Source organism: Paramormyrops kingsleyae, chromosome 3 (genome assembly GCF_048594095.1).
Source record: "Paramormyrops kingsleyae isolate MSU_618 chromosome 3, PKINGS_0.4, whole genome shotgun sequence".
NCBI lineage: Eukaryota > Metazoa > Chordata > Actinopteri > Osteoglossiformes > Mormyridae > Paramormyrops > Paramormyrops kingsleyae.
Window position 1 is genome coordinate 30,797,734 of NC_132799.1, and position 12,220 is coordinate 30,809,953.

At 44.0% G+C, this 12,220-nt stretch overlaps 1 protein-coding gene across 1 annotated transcript; it reads left to right on the forward strand.

The window, feature by feature from the left end:
• The first annotated feature begins 3,640 nt into the window (after positions 1-3,640).
• On the forward strand, positions 3,641-11,969 carry smo (smoothened, frizzled class receptor). The gene is made up of 12 exons (XM_023841356.2): positions 3,641-4,532; positions 5,713-5,912; positions 6,175-6,384; positions 6,762-6,934; positions 7,092-7,311; positions 7,413-7,536; positions 7,694-7,786; positions 7,934-8,042; positions 8,472-8,657; positions 8,800-8,948; positions 9,243-9,377; positions 9,559-11,969. The coding sequence occupies exons 1-12, from the start codon at positions 4,271-4,273 to the stop codon at positions 10,122-10,124; spliced, it is 2,427 nt and encodes an 808-aa protein (XP_023697124.1). The 5' UTR covers positions 3,641-4,270; the 3' UTR covers positions 10,125-11,969.
• The last annotated feature ends 251 nt before the right edge of the window (positions 11,970-12,220 follow it).

Here is a 12,220-nt window from a genome sequence, read left to right on the forward strand (position 1 = left end):
TATGAGAGTTTGCATGGTCCAAAACGGCACATGTGAGTTGAACCGCTGCTGTTTTGCGGTTGCAGTGCTGATCTCGGTGCAAAAAAATGCACTAATAAAGGATTTCCTCTGGGAGGAACAACCGAAAGGCGTGATTTATAATAAACACATCTTAACTTCTGGGATACATTGCGTAAATCCAGTGTGTTTACACTGGCAAGCTCTTCCCACAGTGTTTACTCTCGTCCTCATGGTCTCATGCGCATGACCAGGCCGAGCTGTCATTCGCAGTTACAGGACTCTTTAAATCACAGCAACTCCAGTCAAGGTTGCAGGAAACAGCATACATCTGAAAACACATTTAAACAATGGTACGTGTTATTGATTCTTCAGATGGAATTACCAGGCCTGTAGGAAGGAACCATTAGGTAAATTTGATAGAGGGTTTTTAGAGGTGTTGGGTCAGCATGTACTAAAGGTAGTGTAGAGTTTTGTGTTGTATATACTATATTAAACAATTTAACAGTATGTTGCAATTAATCAATTTTGATTGGCTGTCTGAGGCCCAATGACCTTCGGGCTACAATCCACCATCTTAGACGTGAACGCACATGCTAGACTGTGGTGAACCACACTGCAAGTCTTGTCAGCAAACCGTCCTCCTGGCTCTTGGTTTTCTGTAAACACAGTAAGTCTTTGAAGGTGCATCGGCGGTGCTGTGTACGTCTCTAATGTGTCTCTATCCGTCCCACCGTCTTCCGAACCAGTTGTACGGGCTTCCAGCGCAAAAGGCAGTTCATGCAGACTTGCCATGTTATTACTTTTAGATTCTTGTGCCAATCAAGTAAACCAATTAGCGTAATGGAGTATGTGCCATTGAGCCCCATACACCCCATGCAGGGCGTATTAATGCTTAAGCTACCCTAGGCTACAGCCTACGGCAGCAGCAAATATCAGGGGACCCACCCTGCCTCGGGAAAAACGGTTACAGGTACGGTTAAACGTATTAAATCCTGCTTTCGGATCGACCTGCTGGCGCCCAGCCTACTAGGCAGGTCTCACTGCAGGCGCCCCATTTGCTGATCAGCAGGTTACTGATGTTGCATACTTTATATTCTCTCTTCATTCTGTTTTCTCCATGCTGACGTCAGCCTAGGGCCACAGGTATGTTTATACATCCTGGACCACATGCATCATCACAACAAGAGTGCAAGTCAATCCATATCAGTGCCTGAGTGAAATGGAAAAATGGAAAATGTATATTTGCACTGCGCCTTAATCATTCCCACCCTGGAATCCATCCATGCACTTCCATAGCTGCTTGGCCTACGCAGGATCAAGGGGGGGGGGGGGGGTCTGTAGCCAGTCCCTGAAGCAAACAGGCGCAAAGCAGGGAATAATCCAGAACGGGGCGCCATGTTACTTGGTAATCACAGACCGAAATTTAAACGTAACTTGTGGAGAGATTAGAGACATATATTTTCCACCCAAAATGTCTGAGGAGTCATTAAAGTTCTCAGGTTAAGGCATATTTTTGGCACAAAATCTGATTTTACATTTTCCAACAGAAACTGCTTTGTTATAACTGTTTTTTGCTTTTTGCATACCGTGGTTTTCTTAGTATATTGCGCAGAGACTTTGTCCAAAACACATAAGAGGAGTCTATTGTATTATAAAAAATACTAGATAATGTGACTAATAATATGTCACATTATATATTTCTGAATGACTACTATTTGTTTATTCCAACATGAATATTCGTAAAACGTTTTGTACAGCAATGTTCGAGTCGGGATCTCGCTGTAGTTGATTATCCACAGAGAAAGAGAGAGAGAAAATGAAAGGTACGGGAAAAGTTTAGCGATGCCCAGCCGCTGTAACGTGGGGCTCGCGGGCTGTGTGTGGTCTCCTGTCAGTCCTCCTCTGACTCACTACCCAGCAGTCATGCTACACAACCGTTTAAGGTAGTCCGCAAAAATTACTTGGGGTGTTAAGGTAGTCCGCGTAAGTGACACACAACCAAACTTGCCTGGAGCACGCGCAATGCACAGAGAGACTCATTGTGTCCCATTGATGATACAGGACTGTTATAGGCCACTCACTTTTCGAAATACCTGCTCACATCTAAACGGGTTCACTCCCATTTAAATTGTATAGTTAAGTAACAGCATCAGACACATATAGGACTGCAATCAGTAAGTGAAAATGAATACTGAAATTTCTCAGCAGTAGCAACAGAGACGCGAGGTGCCTCCGAAGGTATCGGGGTTCACCGTAATAACAAGCTCTGTGACATTAACAAAATATTTTTCCGTTTTATATGTAGCTTGCTTGTGTTTATGGCCTGAGAAATGAATTTGAAAGTGCTCTTGCTGAGTTTCATTAAGTAAAAGGTCGCATTTCCACGGTGAACCATATAGACTACTTGTGACGGTTTCTCGAAGCATAATTTCGCACCTTAGTTGGGGCCAGCACAGAATCCACCTTAAATGCGAAGGGCGGAAAAAGATTTTCATTATGTGGGTCCCCAAGGAGGCAGATTGCATGATGATTTGATAAAAAGCAAATATTTTTCATTTTTCGACGAAAAATATCACGAAAAATATCACCAATCCATCCACCATCAAACCATGCAATCCCAGAAAAAGGAACACTTACCCCACATCTAATATAGTAAATTCATTTAAACCGGAGAAATTATTGGAACAGTTTTCACAAACCATGCATAATGTGTTTATGTTTACAGTGGAGCCGAATGAGCCTCTGTCAATGTTAGGAGCGTCAAACCCACGACAGGCTCCTTGTATTCCAGCGCATGCTGCCGATCAGTTCTCTTCATTTATATATATTATCTTGTGACTATGAAGACAGTGGATATCCCAGTTTTGTTTGTTTGTTTGTTTGTTTGTTTGTTTGTTTGTTTGTTTTGGATTTCCTGCCTTGCGCCCGTCGCCTCCGGGATAGGCTCCGGACCCCCGCGACCCTGAATGGGATAAGCGGTTACAGAAAATGGATGGATGGATGAATGTGTAGCCTATTTTGCGGTTGTTCAGTTAACATCAGAACACTATAGTAGCTTGTTCTGTATGGCAACAGGCTGTTATGTATTTTGACAACAAATAGCTAAGTGAAGAATAAAACGTATTCATATACATCTTTAAATATTAAAAATGACAAGCGACCACGCCGACTGCTTCACACCTTATTACGTTCATAATAAAAGCATTCATTAAAAGACAAGGCAGCATTTAAAATCTTTGAAATTTCTACCAACAAGAGATAAATATGATAAATTTTGTGGTAAACATAAATAATTTATAATTTCAAGACACAAAAGTTTTTGAATTTGCCCACGGACCACCTGTTATTGAACATTATTATCTGTCGATAATGATAATAATAATAATAGGTAATTTCTTAGTAGACAAACTATTTGTTCTATAAATTTACAAACATATTGTGAAAAAAATTGTGTGTGAAAATGGCGAATAGAATAGGCATGTATAGAAGCGTAGGACCCCACTTTCTCAGCTAATTCAGAATTAAATCCACATACTCCTAAGTCAGAAACTGTGGATAAATGTCTGCCTTTGGTTGTGCTGCTCTGTGTACCGGTTTTGATGTTTCTATACTGCACATTCCAGCCATAAGAAGGGGGATGGGGGCGACTTTTTTAACTTTGGCTCTCCCAACTACGTGCATTCCAGGGAAAGGAAGATAAAAACAGCAGACACGGTCGCAAGGGGAAGACAAAGACCCGGGATTCGGTGCTCTGCAAGGCTAAAATGATGCGAGTCCGAAAAATGTGTTTTTCTGTAGAATAAATTGCGCGTCTGGCATTTTGCAACCAAATGTGAAAAGGGTGATCGCAACAGGGGGACGGAGCTACAAGTCTTCGGATCGTATTACAACCTTTCAGAGTTTTCATGTGAAGTTTTTTCCTCCCAAAAAGTGGGGGATGGTGAATGTTTCGCTCACTCACAACGTTTAAAACAGTTCAAGAAGAGGAGCATCGTGGGCATTTTCATTCCGTTTTTCTTTTTTATATTAACTGAGCATAAATGAATAAACTGTTAAAACTATCAAAGGGATAACGGAAAATGCAGGAGTTGGGACGTGCACGAAGCTGTACAAGTCGTCGGTCTGACTAAAAGAAAATGTAATATTCTTTACGGGGTGATCCGCTGGAACGAGCAACTTTCTCATTTGCGCTAACGAATCAACACAGATTTGCAGAAATCGCAAAGTTTTGAATATCGCGGATACGAAGTTGCCTCGCTGGAGTCCCAAGATGTCTTCCCGGAGCTGCTCCTTTGTTGGAACATTTGGGATGATGTGGGTATTGGCTGCCTGCGTTTTGGTCACTCATTCGGTAATAGCCCAGAAAAACGAAACCATTTTCATCGATCACTGCAAGAAAACCTCAACCTGCGAAGTGCTCAAATACAACACATGTCTCGGATCTCCGCTGCCCTACACGCACACGTCTCTGATCCTCGCCGAGGACTCGAGCTCCCAAGAAGAAGTTCTGGAGAAGTTAGCCATGTGGTCCGGTAAGACCTGCTGTCTAAAATAGCCTCGTCCCATCAGCACTGTCTGCTGCAAATGGGGGTCATAAATGGTCAATTATGATCAGCTCCGACATATCTGTTGTAATTTCGAAGTAATTCAAGTGCTAAGGTAAAATGTTGGAGCATCATTGTGACAGCATTCAGGCAGCTAGTTAGCTGTGTGTTTTTGATACTGCACTATAACAAATCTTAATGTGTTTTCGGACCTGCTCTGGACAGATCTTTAACAATATAACATATCTCCTTGTAACATCTTTTATATTAAGATTTGCACCTGAGGATAAAATGTTTTAGCATCTGTGTTCACCGTTCATTGGCGATCAAATCGTTGTGCCTTAACAATTATGTTGTTCATTAAATGGAGATGCCTTCTTACAGTGGCCCCCAGATTAATAAATGTAATAATACCTCTAAAAGCGTTTATTTTAAGTACCGTACTCAAGGCCACAACAGGGACGCCATACCGGGGACTTTTTTGGTCATGTCTCCAGATTCTTAACAACTGTATTACCTACTGTCCTTCCAGTAGTATATTTAATGTGTAGAAAAAGGCAGTTTTTTCGGGTTTTGGTGCAGTGTTTTTTCCTGGACTATATTATTATTATTATTTATTGATATCTCATGCAATTACTCTCATTGAAATAATTACCTATGCAGGATGTTGACATTCAAGGTAGCCTGCACCTCTCCTGAATACAACCCATTGATTAGATAACATGCAGTTTCCCACAATGCACTGGGTTTAAAAACATGTTAAACACTTAATTTTTTTTGTCTGGTTCAGTCTTAGGCTGAGATTTGGTGGAATTGTCCTGCCTGCTAAAATGAGTGTATATAAGTTCCATGTTTTCCTCCCATTACCACCTCCGTGCCCCCCCCCCCAACCCCCCGATGCTCCATGAGAAAAACCTTTAATAGCTCCATCTGGATCTGTAAACCGTGTTTGACTGACTGAAAGGCTGAAATAAGTGAGCAGCAGTAGTTGGAATCGAGATTAAGAATCTGGACTCAGCAGAATGGGTACACATGAGAACACACAGCTTACTGGAACAATCTGTGAGTCTACAAAAGGGTAAGGCAGGTGTAAAAGACACCACATGCTGGTTCTTCTCATCAGTGTCCCGTGTCACCCCCTCCCCCCAAAACCCTCTTCTGCTGACAGGCCTGCGTAATGCCCCCCGTTGTTGGGCCGTTGTTCAGCCGCTGCTGTGTGCCGTTTACATGCCCAAGTGTGAGGGCGGAAAGGTGGAGCTTCCCAGCCAGAGCCTGTGCCAGGCCACACGGGTGCCCTGTGCCATCGTGGAACAGGAACGTGGCTGGCCCAGCTTTCTCAAGTGTTCCAAATTCCCCGTGGGCTGCCAGGTCTGACTTTTGAACAACGCGATGATGCCTTGACCTTTGACTTCCTGTTATTTCCATAAAAAAACGACGCTGTTTCACTAACCAATCGTTGACCTCTACATATCACATCGCTTCTATCAGGGTTGAGTGGACGTACTGTTTGTTACTCTTGAATCTGCATGATTTTCTTAATTCCTTCTGGCAGAAGGATGGTCTTCTGAGAGCATGTTGGCCAATATGGAGCAGGGTCTCTGTAATCTTAGAGGCAAACTTGTCTCGACAGACCGAGGTGCAGAAGATAAAGTTCAACACGTCTGGCAACTGCGAGGCGCCGCTGGTGAAAACGGACAACCAGAAGAGCTGGTACAAGAACGTGGAGGGCTGTGGGATCCAGTGCAACAACCCACTGTTCACCGACGAGGAGCACGATGACATGCACGTCTACATCGCTGCCTTTGGCTCCATCACACTCTTCTGTACCTTCTTCACACTGGTGAGGTTCGACACTGGCAAGTCTGTCGAACACTGAAGTCAACAGATTTCCAAAATATTCAAAACGGGACATCTGTGGTGTTGCTCAAAGCAGCACCAGATACGTTGCCAAAGATATCTATATTTGCAAGTCAGATGGTGGTACTCCTATAATATTGCTTAAGACATAAATGTTGACTTTAAGCTCTGGTAAGACTTTTTGTGGAGTTAATGGATTCATTACAGTTAAGTCTTTCTTTGTCGTGATGTTTTTATCACTTGTGGTGTTCTGATTTTGATTGATTTAAAGAGCAGAGTTTATGTGGTTGGTATTCTTCACCGCTCTAGTCATGGTGCCTGACTGGGCTCCTCTCTTCCTTGGCTTTCTCTTCCACTCAGGCCACCTTCCTAGCAGACTGGAAGAATTCCAACCGGTATCCTGCTGTCATCTTGTTCTACGTGAATGCCTGCTTCTTCGCCGGGAGTATTGGCTGGCTGGCACAGTTTATGGATGGGGCTCGGAAGGAGATTGTGTGCAAAAGCGACGACACCATGCGACTGGGGGAACCCTCGTGAGTTTGGGGTCTGGGACAGGGGAAGGATGGTCTGTTATACCATCTGCTAAGGCAGTCTGCTATACAAACCACCACCGCAGGAAAGGTTAAGTGTAGAGTCTTGACTCTGGGTGCAATGGGCTGATGTTTTCACCTTAATCTGTCCATCTCTAAGGTCCACCGAGACACTCTCGTGTGTCATCATCTTTGTCATCGTTTACTACTCGCTCATGTCCGGAGTCATCTGGTTTGTCATGCTCACCTACGCCTGGCACACATCCTTCAAGGCCCTGGGCACGACGCACCAACCACTGACAGGAAAGACCTCCTACTTCCATCTGGTCACCTGGTCCATCCCATTCGTTCTTACTGTTGCCATATTGGCTATTGCAGAGGTATTACAAATAAGTAGGAAATTTTAATCACAATAATAAGACTGCAGGTTAAAATAAGGTATTTGTCGCATGTCACAACCTTTTTCTTTTTTGATTTCTAGGTTGATGGAGACTCAGTCAGTGGGATTTGCTTTGTTGGCTACAAGAATTACTACTACAGGGCCGGATTTGTTTTGGCTCCAATAGGCCTAGTTCTCATCATCGGTGGCTATTTTCTCATACGAGGTCAGTGACATTCAATAAATATAAAGAACTGTGGTATTTAAACTTGTATATTTTCTTGGCTACGCTTTAACGCTAAACTTAAGCACTAGTGTTATGGAAGGTTACATTTATGCAGTAACTTGTAAACCCACTTAAGTTACTTTTTGTGCCCTTACAGGTGTAATGACCTTGTTTTCCATTAAGAGTAAACACCCTGGACTTCTCAGTGAAAAGGCAGCAAGCAAAATCAATGAAACTATGTTGCGTCTGGGTAAGGGTGGACCTCTCTGTTTTCTCTGGCCCATTTACTGTTGAATTTAAGCAGCATAGCACATTACCTCATTTTGAGTAATGTCCAGACACAGCCTGAGCTTCTAGAATATTCTCTACATGTAACAGTGTTCCTTTCCTTTTTCAGGTATATTTGGATTCCTCGCTTTTGGTTTTGTCTTTATCACTTTTGGCTGCCATTTCTATGACTTTTTCAACCAGGAAGAGTGGGAGAGGAGCTTCAGAGAATATGTGCTGTAAGGCTTCTAATGTCCAGTACTATGAAGATTACAAAAAAAAATCTTGGATATAATGTAGTACCTGCTTCACCCCAGCAGGTGGTGTCACATACACCACAGTACTACCTGTTTGAAGATTTCATGCCAAGTCTCCCTCAGCTGTTTGGTTTCAGCATATTAATGATTTTCTAGATTAATCTCTGCCATTGTCATACTTTTGTGAGCGCTGTATGCCTTTCTTTGGAATCATGTTTTATCTTTATAGATGGATAAATCTGAAACATTAGCTTCTACTTATTGCTTGTTTCAGAGCTGAAGCTTTATTACTGCCCTCTCTATTATGTTCATGTTGGATTGGTCGTCACATGACCTCAGGAATAATCCAGTTAGGCCACAGCAGTCAAACGGAGTGTTTGCTTAGGGCAGTCTCTGTATTTTTGTGCATAGCTGTGAGGCCAACGTAACCATCGCTCATCAGACCAACAAGCCAGCCCCACAGTGCACCATTAAGAACAAGCCCAGCCTGCTGGTGGAGAAGATCAACCTCTTTGCCATGTTTGGCACAGGCATCGTCATGAGCACCTGGGTGTGGACTAAAGCCACCCTGCTGATCTGGAAACGTACCTGGTGCAGGTACGAGGCCCCTTTTATCTCCAAAAAAAGAGTGACATCCTGTTTGCTTCTCATTTAACAAAACTGTGTCATTGAGGAGACTGGAAAAATTAATAGTGAAGCTGGTCTCTCAGTTTTGTTCCACTCCGTTTTCCTGCTGAAGGATCATTGGGCGCAGTGATGACGAGCCGAAGCGTATTAAAAAGAGCAAGATGATCGCCAAGGCCTTCTCCAAGCGCAAGGAGCTCCAGAAGGACCCAGAGAAGGAGCTGTCCTTCAGCATGCACACCGTCTCCCACGACGGCCCCGTGGGTAAGGACTTAGTCTCAATATCACATTCGTTATGCGAGTATTAAACTGTTTGTTTTAAATAAAAACAAAACATAAACCCGTAATATACTGGACTGCTATGGCTGGAAGCTGAGTGAGGGAACAGTCAAGTCGGATAGGTGGTCTTTGAGAAAGGTGTACTGTGGGAGCCTGTTTGTGTTGGAAGGATTCAGAAAGCCAGTGGTGAAGCTCCGTGGTGGGGATGGATTTTTAGAGAACTTCCAGAGAGCGTTAAGGTGAGCAGTAAGCCAGCGTTTGTCTTCTCCTGCTGCCCAGCCGGAATTAACTTTGACTTGAACGAGCCTTCTGTGGACATGTCTTCGGCCTGGGCCCAGCATGTGACAAAGATGGTGGCCAGGAGGGGAGCCATCCTACCCCAGGATCTCTCCGTTACCCCTGCTGGAACACCAGGTGAGGTCCCTCTGCCTCAGTAACCCAGCAGCTTGTGTCACACTGCAGTGTTGAAGCATAGGTCTGGGTCATTTGAAGCATAGGTCTGGGTCATTTGAAGAATAGGTCTGGGTCATTTGAAGCATAGGTCTGGCTCATTTGAAGCTCGCGTGTCACCAAGAGCTCTCCGCTCTCATCACAGTGCCACCTGATAATGACAACAAAAACCACCTGTGGATGGTGGAGGCAGAGATCTCCCCCGAGCTGCTTAAGAAGAAGAGGAGGAAGAAGAAGAAGAAGAAGGAGGCCCGCCAGCAGGGTGCCGTGGTGGAGGCACCTGGAGGGAGGTGTCGGGCAGAGGGAGGCTTCAGCACAGTGCCACGCCTGCCCAAGTTGCTGGGCAACAGGAGCCTGGTGGCCAGCGCGCACGACCAGGAGCGAGAGGAGGTCCTGCCTGGATCCTTTCCAGAATACAGGTCCTATCCTCTGCCATACCAGGAGCGGTATGGTGATCTGGGCCACCGCATGCTCTTCGACACCACCGGACCCTCAAACCCCTCAGAGAGGGGCGGAGTCCGCTTCTCCCGCCTACCCCAGCCGCAGAAGGGCGAGTTCTACCACACTGGGGAGGTGGAGCCAGCGGCCGTGGGGCCTAGGAGAGGTGCGTACATGCCCAGGACTCAGGGCAGAAGAGCTGAGCTTGTACCCATTCACTCCAGGACCAACCTCATGGACGCCGAGCTGATGGATGCCGATTCAGATTTCTGAGGCGTCTGCGCACCCTGTAAGCAAGAAGTGCTGGTTACTTTAAGACTTACATCTCTGACCTTCCAGCAGCCCCTAGGAGGGAAAAAGCTTATCATTAGCGAAGTACAGGCAAGTCACCCTTTAAGTGGAGGACAGGACAGGTTGCAGGTAACTTCGCCAGGCAACTTGGTTCGTCCACTTAGTTATGGGGTCCAATTGTTTTCCAGGGGGCTGGCAAAATGGCTGCAACATCTTGAGAACTTCTCATAATTTGCATTTAAGTACAGGGCTACGTCAGTGGGTGACATTGTACGGTAGTTGCTCTTGGAAACAATTCATTTTGGGAATACAAGAGGGTAGCTGTAGCCGTCGTACATGAATTGCCCGCAATGATTAAAAAAAAAAATTAGAATCAGTGCTTATCTTGGACCAATTTATGTCTGTCCAGTCTGCCTTTCCAGCCAGGGACTGTTTACTGCAGCTCCTCCCACTTGCTGACAAGTTCCGTCAGCTTTTCGGAAATCAAAGTCAATCGGACTTATTTGATTTCCGTAAACAATTGCCTGATGCAGAGGAAAAAAAGTTTTGATGTTCCATCTCGGATTTAGAAAGGGATTGAAAGGGGATGAGGGATCGAGTGTTATTTTATCTTAAAAACTCATGGTGCACATCTTCATGTCCGTTTCTTGTTAAAAGGTGTCATCATTATTATTATTGCTGTCTTCATGTTACAGTAGAGCTTAGTTGGCCCAGACTTTCAACCATTCTTTATATTTATAGAATTTGCCAGCATGATACGCAGGATGCGGAGTTTCTGGGCTTGTAGCAGTGTGCACCTCCAGGCAGGTCAGTGAGAGCACATTGCCATTTACATCGGCTTGTAGCGACCTGGTTGTCGTATTACAACCGGTGTGCTATGGGCTTGTCATGTTTTTAGCGCTTGTTCCCCCCCCCCCCCATGAAAACAAGCGGGGGACTCCACTGAGCCCACACCTTTCTGCAAACGGTTTGACTAACACTTTGATCGTATATAACTGGCTGTAAGACAGAAAGGGGAAAAGATGAGGTGTCTTAAATTCATACAGCTACTGTATGACCATGACTGAAGATCAGTCTGGATGGATAGGTGGTCTTTGAGAAGCACAGCGTGGGAGCGTGTTTGGGTTGGAAGGGTGCAGAAGGCCAGTGGTGAACCTCTGTGGTTTTGGGGAGGGGTCCTTAGGGCGCTTCCACCTCAGTGCGTGTGTCTGTTTCCTCCTGCTGCACAACCGATATTAATTTCTAGTGGAACAAGCTGCGTAATACCACAGATATGGACAAGTTGTCTGTGGTCTGTATAATAATCTGAGAAACCTTAGAAATCTGAGGTTTTTTATATATCATAAAATGTATGATCATATTTCTGGCTAATGGAATTAGTCAGAATTCTGTATTTTGTTAAGAAGGACATAGGAATACTTCTACAAAACTGGCTATATAAGCCTGAAAGTGTCACTAGTTGTTGTTTTATTCTGGAGAGATACACAAAGAAAGGGTTGTGGTATTTTTTGGAGGCTGGATTCAGGTCAGAGACCTAGTGTGTAATAATGTGCTTTTGAAAACCACACATGCAACCACAGAAAAAAAATGGCAGCTCTAGCAGATTAAATTTACAGGGATTTTTATCCTGTTGTGAAAAACGACTCCAAGGATTTGTTTGAATATGAAATCCAAGTCACTGTTACTGTAAATTTAACTACTTTCAGCTCTTTTTGTTCTTATACAGTTCTGTTTATGGCATCATGTTTAAAAATTGTATTCAAGAGTCTATCAAGCAGCCATATTTTTGTATTTGTAAATAAAGATGTTAAACCTATTCTGATTTTATTTACGAGTGTGACGGTGTTTTAATAAACTTGCTAATTTCTCTGTATTATTTCTTATAAAGGAATGAATGTAGACATCATTCTTACATTTTAAGTAACAACCATTGCAGAAACATATTTAGATAATAGAGGAGTGCTTTCCAATTACCTTTGAAACTAAGAACATTTGTTAGAGAATATTTCAATAACCTATTTTGCTGTTGGCTTGCTTGTAGCTTCAAGCATCGATGGAGACGTGATGTAACGTTTACA